This window comes from Rhinolophus sinicus, chromosome 17 (assembly GCF_057876585.1).
Source record: "Rhinolophus sinicus isolate RSI-liver-muscle chromosome 17, RSI-T2T, whole genome shotgun sequence".
Taxonomy (NCBI): Eukaryota; Metazoa; Chordata; class Mammalia; order Chiroptera; family Rhinolophidae; genus Rhinolophus; species Rhinolophus sinicus.
Genome location: NC_142517.1, coordinates 32,606,833 through 32,620,803, shown reverse-complemented (window position 1 = coordinate 32,620,803; position 13,971 = coordinate 32,606,833). Strand labels below are relative to the sequence as shown.

The window sequence follows — 13,971 nt, the reverse complement described above, 5'->3', positions numbered from 1 at the left end:
ATTTCCATTTCACATAAAAGGAAAATGATAGAATACATTCAACATTACACATTCAGGAAGAGGTGAACCTGGTTTTGAAGCCCAGTATTACTGAGTCCAAAGATATTTTTATTTTGTTATTCCATCTTCCTTTTGTATACACTTATATTTTCATAATAAACAGATGAGAAATTGAAGGGGAGTTAAGCTAATTTGGATAATATTAGTACATGTAACTTATCAAGACACGATTAACATTATTTAGACAATCTTTACAAAACCAGTAAATTTAGAGAAAATCAGCAAGAGCAGTAGTCCAATTTCAATGTAACCCATCAGCTAATTTTCTAACATTTGATAAAATGAAGCATGATTACTCTTAATTTAAATATGGATATATTTTTATAAAAACTATGTATTTACTGATTATTAAATATTCAAGGAAATCACAATGTACAATTTTCTGCCATAGCAACTTTTCTTGTGGCAATTGAAAGCAATATCATTGAAATTATTACCTAGTTTAAAAGAAATTAAAAATTTAATTGATTGATTGGGGGATGACAGTTACACAGATCTCAATTTTTCAAACTCCTTCTTTAATCTACGGTAAGTTATCATAATTTGTGTGTATGAGATCATATTCATGTTTGAATTTAGTTAATTTAAGTTTTCTCCTTCATCCACATTCTCTGATCCACATTTCCCATAACCTCCATGAAGGCCACCATAGGCACCCATTCTGATGTGATTGATGTATGTCCTTACAGGTAATGTATCCTGGTAAAATATGTAATTTTTTGTTTGAAATTTCAAATTTGAAATTATAACAGTAAAAGTGTGCTGTGTGTCTTATATGCTCTGTTTCTTACTTTTTATTAGTAAAACTATACTTTAATATTAATCTGTTGTTTTAGGTACATCTTATTTGCAGTTTCTAAATACATGGCATTGAAAAGAAATCTGTCTACATATTTAATTTATTCATTACCCTAGAGATGATGGTTGCCTTCAGCTCTCAACTACCACAAATATATACAATAAACAAATATTGCATAGTTCCTTATGAATCTATTATACCAACCAGATAAATTTTCTGGTGTATATAAAAAAGGCATAGAAATGCTGGATTAAAGGGAATGCAAACATTAAATTCTGATAAATACTATCAGATTGCTTTTTAGAATGGTTAATATCTCACTTCATTTTTAAGTGGTTGTTTTGTTGTATACAATATTTGTGGAGATAAGAAGTCTTGGTTACCTGATTTCTTGGAGGTTTCCTAGCCTGAAATTGGCTTGCATCTGGGATCATTCCTTCACCCCAAGGGTAGAGGGTGTGCTATTTTCCATCCCAAGGATTGCTTTATGTTGCTGTCACCTAATGTCAAGGAGCCATCCTATAAAAAGAGATAACAATAGGAGTTGGTATCCAGGGCATTCAGATCGACTTTAGACCAAGTTCTCTATGAGTTACCAGGAATACAGAGAGATATGTAACTGCTAGCTTATGCCTCTGAGACTTAGCAAGCACCAAGCAGTGCAGCTGGTGTTTACCCTGAGCCCAAAACACACAGGTAGTTTTTTCCAATACCTATAAAATATTACTACATTATCTGTTTGCAATCCGTGTCCCTGGAGGATAATATGATTATAATTTGATTCTTGTTCGTTTTAGACGATTAGCTTTTTCTCTCTTTAAACTTTTACATCGTTCTCTTTATTTTCTAAAATTTCATGAGAACATGGAGGTATTTAGTATGTTCTTTTTGTACATGTTTTTATTAAACTTCAGCATAACTTGTTAAGCTGTGATTTTCTTTTTCTTTATCCATTCTGTTTGGTACTCTATGACATATTTCCAACAATGTTTTTTATTTTTTATTTTAGGAAATTCTTAGTCACTATGTTTTCCAATATTTCCTCACTTCCAATTATTTTTATTTTTCTTTCTTTCTGGTAATACTGTAAAATGGTCTACCTTATAAATATATTAATATAGCCATTCCAGCATTTTGTTACTGTTTGCATAGTATATAGTTTCTCATCCTTTACCTATGTCTTTAAGTTTGAAGAGAGGCTTATCTAAGTAAATGTAATAGATCATTTTATTTTTATCCACTCTGCCAATTTATATCTTCTGATTGGTGTATTTATACCATTTACATTTAAGGTAATTAATGATATGTTAATGTGTGAGTCTGCCGCTTGTATTGTTGGTTTTTTATTTGTTTCTTCAAATTCTCATTCCTCTGTTTCACTTTTTTTACCTTCCTCAGATTACTTAAATATATTTTAAGACTACATTTTGATTTATTTATAGTGGTTTGAGTATATCTCTTTGTAGAGTTTTATAGTTGTTGCTTTGGATATGACAACACGTGTTTATGACTTGCAACAGTCTACTCGTATCAACATTTTACTACTTTCAGTGAAGTGTGGAAAACTCTCTCGCATTTAGTTTCCTTTTTCCTCCATTTTCAAATATCATTCTCTTGTGTATCAAATGGTGCTATAATTTCTCTATCAACAACTATAATAATGAAAACTCATGAAGAACAGAATAGTCTATTATATATATCCATATTTCTGTTCTTTCTGTACTTCCTACTTCCTTTCTGATGTTCAAAGATTCCTTCTTTTACCATATCCTTTCTATTTGAAAAATCTCCTATAGCCAATCTTTAAGGCTAGGTCTCCTTCAAAATTTTACTTTAATTTTCCTTCAACTGATAATTTCTTTGTTTTCCCTTCATTTCTAAAGGATAGTTTTACCAGTATAGAATTCACAGTTTGAAGGTTTTATTTTCACCCTGGAAATAATATCATTCCCTGGTTTCCAAAGAGATAGCGTCTGTCAATTGAATTGTTTTTTTCCTATAGTTAACACATCGTTTCTCTCTGGCTTCTTTGAAGCTTTTTAAAAATATTAAAACATTTATTTTTCCTCTGCATTTTCCACTCTTTATTTCTATTTCATATTTAAAAAATAAAGAAATCTCCCAAATAGGTCATTCACACAAGAAAGGTAAAGGAAAACACGAATCATAATTTAGCAAAAATACAAATAACAAGTGTGATTGTAAGATACTGAGAAACAGTCATTGAAAACTCTAAATATCTTAGGACCATTAAAACTTTTTGTAGTTCATTTTAAATCTGAGTATTATTTATAAAGTTGATTAATAATATTTATTAAGTGAAAATCTAAGCAAAGATATTCTCTCAGAAGGAGAGAAGCAATGTTCCCAATAGTTAATTATAGAATATGTATTTTTTCTTAAAATGAAAGGGGAAATTCATGACAGTTGAAATACAGAGATTTATAATATTAATTCCTTTCTAAAGTATTCCCTGTAAAACTGATATTAAGAAAAACATCCCAAATGATTCAGTTGATGGCATTTGTATTGAATCTAGCTCTCTCTGATCATGGATACAACTGCATAAGGAATATCTATAAATGTATTTAAAGGAACAGTGAGTGTCATAGTGTATCTATGTAAACAAAAATTAACCTTTTGAATGATGATCCCACAAGGGACAGACTTGAGGCTCACGTTCTATAACACATTATGTTTGTAAAATATACCAACAAACACAAGATTGATTGATTCTTAGATTTTCAACACCTATTGTAATAGTCATTGTTAAGCTTCAGTTACATTTTTATAATCTGCTGGAAGCTATCTGCCACAAATTGCATAATGAAGAACTTGGTTAAAAAATAAAGAGGAATTTTAATCAAAAATACAATTGAATATAGCTCTAAAATAATTTCAAGTGTCTGTTTTATTTTATTAAAAAATTACCTTTTATGTACTACATGTACTTAAATATACATTTTTTACTTATTAAATTACTTTGCTCAGGTGTAATTTACATGCAATAAAATTGTCAATTTCTATGTACAAATTGAATGATGAATGTATAAATCTGTGTAATGACCACCACAGTCAAGATCAGAATATTTTCATCACCCTTAAATGTTCTGGCATGTCCATCTCCCCCACTTCTGCTCCCACACAACCTTAATCTATTTCTGTCACTGTAGAATAATTTTTCCCGTTTTAGAATTTCCTATAGGTGGAGTCCTTCTCTTTTTTGCCTGGCTTCTTTTGCTCAGCATAATGCTTTTGAGGTCTGTTGTCACACAGCAGCCTAGCCGCCTGTCCCTACCATCCTTTCCTTAGGGAAAGAGGGTTGCGGGTTGTCCCTCTTAGGGGTTGAGTTTTATAGGTCTCCTCTCTTGGTCCCAGTATGCTGGGTCTGCGGTCAAAGACGAGTAAGTTTCCTCAAGGGAGGGACGACTTAAGCCAGACGGGACCCCAGGGACCCCCATGAGTTAGCCTTTGAAACTAGGAGGGATGCCCCTCCTTCAATGTTTCCTGGGAGCTGCTGACTCCTGCTTCAAGTGACCAGCACTCTATTGTGCTAAGGAATGATTAATTGAGTGAAACCATCTCACTCCCCGCTTGGCTCATGGGATGATTGCCATGAGAGACCTGCTCCCCCAGGGATTGTATACACCGCACCTTGTTCACATGGGGACAGCATGCACAGGTTGCTTTGGGACAATATGATTGGATATTGGGAACATGCTGATTGTATTAGTGGTGTAAGAGTTTTACAGACCCTGCCCAGAATCATGTGATGCCTATTGTAAAAAAGCAATAAATACCCACGACGACCCGATTCGGGGCTCCAGTCTCTTGAGGCTGTGAGTCCCTTGGTCCTCTGTGGTTTCTCTGCATTCAGTGTCTCTGGTCTCTTTATTTCTATAATAGAATTTAGCCCCTGCCGCCTCCCTCGCTTTCCCACTGCTTGTGTTGTGCAGGACGCAACATCTGGCGCCCAACGTGGGGCTCGAGGAGAGAAGAACAACTAAGAGTTGTATGGTCTGCAGATACGGTTGAGGGGCCTCTGAGCATCCGTCGCGCGACAGCTACCTGGTAAGGGGGTAGTTTTATGGACTCAGAGTATTAAACCAAGGTTATTCAGAGGAAGTAATTAAATACTTTTCAATCTATCTTTGAGTGACAGTGCGTGGGAGTGTGTGTGTATGGTTATGGTCCCACGATCTTCGTGATTACGGGGCTTGAGTGGGCTCGTCACCGCGGTTCCGTCACTCTGTCATATGGCATAACGGCTACTTGGGGGTTTCCCCAACCTGGACCGGGATTTATACGGTTGAGCCTTAGCCAAGACAGGTGCTAAGTTCCCGCGAGGGGAACGGCCGGCCGAGCATCAGAGTGGATATTGAGTGAAAGTTTCTTTTTTTTTTCCTTCTTGTATCCTTCTTGTGGGAAAGAAAAAATGGGAAATTCAGAAAGCAAGTATAGACCTTATATTTGCCTGCTGAAGCAGTTGCTTAAAAAAGGACAACATAGGGCCTCAGAAAAGAGGTTGGAAGAACTTCTCAAAGTAATTGAGGTCCATTGCTCTTGGTTTCCTACCCTGGGGACCTTAGACTTAGATAAATGGGAAGCAGTTGGTCAAGATCTCCGTGATCTCCATGCCAACGGAACTTCGTTTCCAAGTTCGATCTGGGAGACTTTTGAACTAGTTCGGTCAGTTCTAGAACCACTACAGACAGACTCTGAAGAGGAAAGGGAAGATAGGGAAGGTAAGAGAGATTCACCAAAGAGAACTAAAAAGGAAAGAGAAGATGAGGGGTCAGAGTCTAATTCCACTATAGTCCCTCGAAATCTTTATCCTGATCTCGAGGAATGTTTCCAGGAGGAGTTTCCCCCTCCGTTCTGGCCTCCACCACCTCCATGTGCTAATCAGATGTGGCAACAGCCTAATACTTGCTGTAATGCCAATAATCCATTTATTCAGAACAATCCGTTTGCTCAAAAGCCTCCAGCAATAACAGCTAAACAATTCAGCTTCAAATTGTCAGCATTAGAGCAGGGTATACATCAGGCAAAAATGGCTGGAGATGTGGATGCTCTTAATTTTCCAGTGATTTTCAGACAAATTGAAGCTCCTGGTCAAAATAACCCAGATGGAATCCATGAGGCAGTGTATGAGCCTTTTCCTTTTAAATTGCTTAAAGAGTTAAAACAGGCAGTATTACAGTTTGGGACTACTTCTCCCTATACTGTTGGCCTCGTTAGAGGTATTGCTGATGGCCACAGAATGATTCCAACAGACTGGCAGGCCTTAGCTCAAACTTGCCTTACTCCTGCACAATTCTTGCAGTTTAAAACTTGGTGGATTGAAGGGGCTGAGAATAAAGAAAGACAAAACCAAGCTCTTAACATTAATATTACTGCTGATCAGCTTGTTGGCAAAGGCCACTGGGCACCAACCCGTAATCAATTAGATATGCAAGGAGTTGCTATAGAGCAACTTAAACAAATTTGCCTTGCTGCATGGGAAAAGATTGAAGTAGAAGGAAAGACTCATTCCTCCTTTCAGAAAGTTCTTCAAGGATCTCAGGAGCCTTATTCTGATTTCCTGGCTCGACTCCAGGAAGCCATTAAAAAACAAATTACTAATCCTGTAGCTGCAGATGTGATCCTTCAGATTATGGCATATGAGAATGCTAATAAGGATTGTCAAAGAGCCATAGGGGCACAAAAAGGAAAGACAGATGCAATGGGGTATTTGCGCTTGTGCCAAGAAGTAGGGACTGAGGATCATAAGGCAGCACTATTGGCTAATGCAATTACCGGTGCTTTTCAAAAAAGGGATAAGTTTTCTGGCACTTGCCATAATTGTGGAAAAACAGGACATACTAAAAGAAATTGCAGGGTTAAAAGTAAAAACAACCCTCAACCTCCTCAGCCCACACCTTTTCAAGGTACAAAACAGCCTGGATTGTGTCCACGCTGTCAGAAAGGAAATCATTGGGCCTCCGCTTGCAGATCTAAATATCATAAAGACGGCACTTTGCTTCAGGGAAACGGGAAGCTGGGCCAGCCCCAGGCCCAGACAACAACCGGGGCATTTGTGGGTCAGACAATCCCTCAACTGGGGATGTTTGCCAACCCAGCGGCACCACAGAATTATCACACGGTGCCGCCCCCTCAAAACTATCCATTGAGCAATTAACTTCTGCCACTGAAGAAAGTGCTGCAGTAGATGTTTGTACTGCTCAAAATATTTTATTACTCCCAGGGGAAACACCTCTCCGGGTGCCTACAGGCATTGTTGGACCAATTCCCAAGAATACGGTTGGACTCCTCCTTGGTCGTTCCAGCTTAACATCAAAAGGAGTTACTGTCCACACCGGAATAATAGACCCAGATTTTAAAGGAGAAATTCAAATTGTTATGTCTTCTTCAGTTCCATGGTCAGCAAAAAAAGGAGAAAAAGTTGCTCAGCTTCTCTTAATTCCATATATTCCACCCAATTTACGAGGAACTCAAAAAAGAACAGGAGGATTTGGAAGTACAGGTTTAGCAGGAACATTCCTGGCAGAGAAAATTTCTAGCATTCGTCCTTTATGCCACATTAGCCTTCAAGACAGAAAATTTTTAGGACTTATGGATACAGGTGCAGACGTCTCCATCATTTGCTCTCAAGATTGGCCTGCAAATTGGCCTACCCAACAAGCCGACATAAATGTTGTTGGAGTAGGAGAAATTTCAAAATTGCTTCAAAGCACCCATATCCTTCCTTGCCTTGGGCCAGAAGGACAAAAAGGATTTTTGCAGCCATATGTTGCTGATATTCCAATAAGTTTATGGGGTAGAGATTTACTTTCTCAATGGAGAGCAAAAATTGTTATTCCCCCAGGACAGTATAGCCCTCAAAGTCAGCAAATGATGAAACAGATGGGGTATCTACCAGGACAAGGTTTAGGCAAATTTAATCAGGGCATTACCCAACCTCTCCAACCTGCATTACAGGTGGGCAGAGAAGGGATAGGATTTCATTCACAAGATCAACAGCCTTTTTGTTAGGGGCCGCTGTCGCTGAGCTAAAAACTCCTTTAGCTCTTAAATGGATAGATAATAAGCCTCATTGGATTGAACAGTGGCCCCTTTCTAAGGAGAAATTAGAGGCATTAATGGAAATGGTACAGATTCAATTAGAACAAGATCATATAGAGTCTTCCACTAGTCCGTGGAATTCCCCAGTATTTGTTATAAAGAAAAGATCAGGAAAATGGAGAATGCTCACAGATTTAAGAGTAGTTAATTCTTTAATTGAACCCATGGGTCCACTTCAACCTGGCCTTCCTCAGCCATCCATGATTCCAAAAAATTGGCCATTGGTGGTCATAGACCTACAAGATTGCTTTTATTCAATTCCTTTACATCCTGAGGATTGCCCTAAATTCGCATTTTCAATACCGTCTTTAAATAATAAAGAACCAATCAAGAGGTATCAGTGGAAAGTACTCCCTCAGGGAATGCTAAATAGCCCTACCATTTGTCAATTTTATGTGGCTAGAGCTGTTGCTCCGGTCAGAGAAAAATTTCCAGCCTGTTATATCATTCATTATATGGATGACATTCTCTGTGCTGCGTCTTCCCCAGAAGTCCTTGCAGATTGTTTCAAACTGTTGCAAGAGCAACTTGAGATGGCAGGACTCTGCATTGCTCCTGATAAAATTCAAACTACAACTCCCATCAAATATTTGGGAGCTATCTTGGACAGACAAACGATTAAACCTCAAAAGGTACAGATCAGAAGAGATCAAATTTCCACTTTAAATGATTTACAAAAATTGTTGGGAGATATTAATTGGTTACGTCCCACTCTGGGAATCCCAACTTATGCGCTGAATAATTTGTTTAGTCTTTTACGGGGTCCTTCTCAATTGAATAGTCCCCGTACTTTAACCCCTCAGGCTTGTCAGGAGTTGGAATTAGTAGAAAAGAAAATTCAAGAAGCTCAGGTTCAGCGCATAGATCCCTCTCAACCCTTACAAATTTTAATTTTTCCCACTCCTCATTCACCAACCGCAGTTATTGTCCAACAAAATGACCTTGTGGAGTGGTTGTTTCTGCCTAATAATTTTGTTAAATCTCTTCCAACATACTTAGAGTTAATTTCAGAACTTGTTTCTCGAGCTCGAACCAGAGTTCTTCATTTAAATGGAATAGAAGCCAATAAGATAATAGTTCCCTTTAAAAAACAGCAAATAAATCATTTAAATATTCATTCTGAAGTTTGGCAAATTGCTGTTTGTGGATATTTCGGCATAATTGATAACCATTATCCTAAACATAAATTGTTTCAGTTTCTATTAAAAACTAGTTGGATTCTCCCGAAAAGGTTAAGTTCAGTTCCTATTTCCCAAGGGAGGACAGTTTTTACTGATGGGTCCAGTAATGGCAAAGCTGCTATTGTTAGTGAAGTTGACCAACAGGTTATTCAGACTAATTGTACCTCAGCCCAGAGAGCAGAATTAGTTGCAGTTTTAACTGCTCTGCAGGAATGTGGTGAGCCATTGAATATTGTCTCTGATTCTGCTTATGTTGTACATACAGTACAAAACATAGAGACGGCGCTTCTGTCTAACAACTCTAATCCGTCTCTCCAGTTTCTTTTTAATCAACTCCAACAAGTAGTTAGAAATAGACAACATCCATTTTTCATCACTCATATACGCGCTCATACTCCCCTCCCGGGACCTTTGACGCGTGGCAATGCCATTGCTGATTCTTTGGTTGCTAATGTATTAGTTACCGAGGCAACCAAATTCCATTCTTTGACTCATGCCAATGCTGCAGGTCTTCGGGCTCGGTTCCCAATTACCTGTAAACAGGCCAAGCATATTGTTCAAACTTGCCCAACTTGTCAGATTCTTAATGCTCCTCAAGAATGCCCAGAAGGGGTTAATCCCCGAGGTTTAGTACCCAATGATATTTGGCAGATGGATGTAACCCATGTTCCTTCATTTGGGAAATTGTCATTTGTACATGTCACAATTGACACATCTTCTGGATATATCACTACAACCGCTCAGAGTGGTGAAACTGCAGGACACGCTTGCAGGCACTTGTTAATTTGTTTTTCTGTTATGGGACTTCCCAAAGCCATTAAAACAGATAACGGTCCTGCTTATACTAGCAATAAATTTACCAAATTTTGTGAACAATGGAATATTCACCATACCACTGGAATTCCTTATAATCCTAAAGGTCAAGCCATTGTGGAGCGAGCTAATTGTACTTTAAAGAAACAATTACAAAAACAAAAAGGGGGAGACAAGGATCCTCCGCAGGTGCAATTAGCCAAAGCTATGTTCACTTTGAATTTTTTAAATTTTTCTGGCTCTAATAATATGGAGCCTCATCTTGGACACACAGCTGCAGAAAGACATTTTAATAATCTCCATAGCCCTAAGGCTTTGGAAGATGTGCCCATTTGGTGGAAGGATATCCAGACTAATCAATGGCATTTAGGGACTCTGTTAACATGGGGACGAGGTTATGCTTGTATTTCTCCAGGATCAAAAGAACGTCCTCTGTGGGTGCCAAGCCGGTGCATTAAGCCTTATCATGGAGTCCGATCCCTCGCAGAACATGGCAATCAGCACGCTGGTCCAAACCTCGGATGCTGTTCCTCCGCGGAATGTGATCATCACTCGCCAGATGGGATCTCCACCGATGACCCAGGTGTACGCGACCTACCGATGCGTGGCACCGAGCGACCCCTACCGGTGGATGAATCGCTTCATGGGCCCCCGTCATCAGGCTCCGACTTCCCCGGCTCCTCCAGCCCCTGTGGTGGTTCCGCAGCCGAGATGTCCATCAGGCCAGACGTATCCGCCGCCGGCACCTCCTCCCAGTGAGGCGTCTTCATCATCTGAGACATCGCAGCCGAGGGTTCCACGCATCCGGATTCTTAGAGCTCCTCCTAGACGCAACCCGCTGCCTACTTGGAAGCAGATTAAGAAATTGTCCCGAGAGGCAGAGAGAAATCTTATAGTGTTAGGAATGCCGAGAACAGCCTCCAACATGCTTATCTCCATGATGGCTATTCTCATGGCTGTAAGTTTCCTTCCCATGGGTGTTAAAGCAGAAAACTTCACATATTGGGCTTATGTTCCCAATCCTCCATTGCTGACACCTGTAACTTGGAATGATGCGCCTCCTCTGATTTATATAAATGATAGCTCCTGGTTCCCAGGACCAGAGGATCAGAGAGGTCCAGAATTTCCTGATGAAGAAGGCAGAGAATTTAATCTCACCAAAACAACTGCCTTGGGATTTGTTTATCCTCCTCTTTGCATTGGTCCAGTCCCTCCTTGTATTCCGGTAAAGGATCAAGTGTGGGTCACCCCTAAGGGTGAAGGGACTGAGTCCTATAGGGACTTGTTCATGCTTTCAGGAAAAGGATTTCAGACTGAAGGGTTGAGTACCCATCTGTATCCTCCTCCCATTTCTACTTGTCCTCAAGAGAAGTGGGCAGCCAATCATTCCCGTATTCATTGGGAAGAATGTAGAGGAAGTTTTGATAGAGTGCTAGCTCGAAATTCCATAGGTACAATTGTTGATTGGGGACCTTTTGGGATCGCTATGCACACCTGCTCTTCAGGAAGGTGCTCTGAGCCCCAATCTCTTAAAGACAAATTAGTGTTAGGAGGATTTCCAAAAATAGTTAAATCTCCTTATGATCTGTCCATTTATTGGATAGATAAAGTTCTGGCCCCACCTCAGTTAAAAATGATTACTCCCATTAGGGGTCCAGTGCAAAAGACCTTGTGGAAGGTGGCCTTGGCTTTAGCGCCTATTGGCATTTGGAATGGAAATTTGACCAAGGATAATAATAAACGGTACACCTTTAATTTTGAAAAATATCAAAAGCTTAATCTACAAGCTTGCCTTAAATTGCCTTATGTTTTCCTGATTGGAAAATTTACTATAGAAAATTCCCTTAGCCTTGTTGAATGTTTTCATTGTCGTTTGTATACTTGTATAGATTCCTCCATTTATAATTCCTCAGAAGATAAAATTATGATTTTAAGAAAAAGACGGGGTCTATGGATTCCTGTCCGAGCCCCTAGAGTGTGGGAGGGATCTCCTACTGTTCATATTGTTCTTCAATTGCTTCATAAGATTGTTCATCGAGCAAAAAGGTTTATTGGATTGTTAATTGCTGCTATAATGGGAATAATTGCTGTAACCACGGTTGCTGCTGTTTCTGGTGTCGCTTTACACCAGACTGTTCAAACTACTGAATTTGTACAACAATGGCATGAAAATGCTAGTAAAACTTGGAATCAACAGGTTAAGATAGATGAAGAAATTAATGTCAGATTAGTAGATTTAGAAACAACAGTAGTTTCTCTTGGTGATCAGTTAGAAAATTTACGTACTATGATTTCTCTTAAATGTGATTGGAATGTAACCACTTATTGTGTAACCCCTTTTGATTATAATCAAACTCGTACTCCTTGGAATGATGTTCGTGCTCATCTTTTGGGGCACATGCCTAATCTCACTGTAAATATTGTACAATTACAACAAGAGGTTGATCAAATGTCTAGTGCTAAGCTTCAACTTTTACCCGGAGAAGATGTTTTGTCAGCTGCTGTGGATGGATTGTCCTCCTTGAATCCGGTTAAATGGATAAAAAACCTGGGTGGTGGGTTTATTGGTGTTATTGTAACACTGATTATTGTATTCTGTTTGTTTTGTTTAGTCTTCGGATGCGGACATGCCTCCCTCCGAAAGGCATTGAATGAAGAAACGGCACGGTCTGTTTTTCTCACATTACAAAAACAAAAAGGGGGAGGTGTTGTCACACAGCAGCCTAGCCGCCTGTCCCTACCATCCTTTCCTTAGGGAAAGAGGGTTGCGGGTTGTCCCTCTTAGGGGTTGAGTTTTATAGGTCTCCTCTCTTGGTCCCAGTATGCTGGGTCTGCGGTCAAAGACGAGTAAGTTTCCTCAAGGGAGGGACGACTTAAGCCAGACGGGACCCCAGGGACCCCCATGAGTTAGCCTTTGAAACTAGGAGGGATGCCCCTCCTTCAATGTTTCCTGGGAGCTGCTGACTCCTGCTTCAAGTGACCAGCACTCTATTGTGCTAAGGAATGATTAATTGAGTGAAACCATCTCACTCCCCGCTTGGCTCATGGGATGATTGCCATGAGAGACCTGCTCCCCCAGGGATTGTATACACCGCACCTTGTTCACATGGGGACAGCATGCACAGGTTGCTTTGGGACAATATGATTGGATATTGGGAACATGCTGATTGTATTAGTGGTGTAAGAGTTTTACAGACCCTGCCCAGAATCATGTGATGCCTATTGTAAAAAAGCAATAAATACCCACGACGACCCGATTCGGGGCTCCAGTCTCTTGAGGCTGTGAGTCCCTTGGTCCTCTGTGGTTTCTCTGCATTCAGTGTCTCTGGTCTCTTTATTTCTATAATAGAATTTAGCCCCTGCCGCCTCCCTCGCTTTCCCACTGCTTGTGTTGTGCAGGACGCAACAGAGGTCCATCCATATTTTTGCATGTATCATGAGTTCCTTTATTTTTATTGATGAGTAGATTTACATTTTTTGGATATAGCACAATGTTTATCCATTCATCTATTGATAGATATTTAGATTGTTTCTAGTTTCTGACCAATATGAATACAAATGTTATGGATATTTGTGTACACATTTTTGTGTAGTGTTGTAGACATGTGCAATTATTTCTCTTAGGTAAATGCTTAGAAGTTGAAAACCTGGGTGTATGTTTAACTTTGTAAGTAACCAACAAACCATTTTCTAAAATGATTATACAAATTTACCTGCTCACTAGTCATGTATGAGATTTTCGTTTGCTTAAAATTCTTGCCAATATTTTACATTATCAATAATTTTATTTTAGCCATTCTGGTGAATGTTTACTGGCATCTCATTGTTCTTTTTAATTTATATTTCTTAATAGCTAAAGGCCGTCTTTTCACTGGCTTATTGGCTAGTCCATGTCTTTGTGAATTAAGTGTCCAAAATTTCCCTATTTTTTTCTGTAATTGTTTTTACTATTTTACTGATTTCTCTTTCCATAAAAATTTCACAATTTCTCAG

The 13,971-nt window shown here is 39.1% G+C and overlaps 1 protein-coding gene across 1 annotated transcript; it reads left to right on the top strand.

Moving 5' to 3' along the window:
• The first annotated feature begins 4,126 nt into the window (after positions 1 to 4,126).
• On the top strand, positions 4,127 to 13,293 carry LOC141570421 (endogenous retrovirus group K member 18 Env polyprotein-like). Its single transcript, XM_088794001.1, has 2 exons — positions 4,127 to 4,930; positions 10,394 to 13,293. Exon 2 carries the CDS (start codon positions 10,445 to 10,447, stop codon positions 12,731 to 12,733), a length of 2,289 nt encoding a protein of 762 aa, XP_088650127.1. The 5' UTR covers positions 4,127 to 4,930; positions 10,394 to 10,444; the 3' UTR covers positions 12,734 to 13,293.
• The last annotated feature ends 678 nt before the right edge of the window (positions 13,294 to 13,971 follow it).

Excerpts from the sequence above, each read along its gene's own strand:
- LOC141570421 (XM_088794001.1), top strand. The coding sequence starts at position 10,445 with ATGGAGTCCGATCCCTCGCAGAACATGGCAATCAGCACGCTGGTCCAA.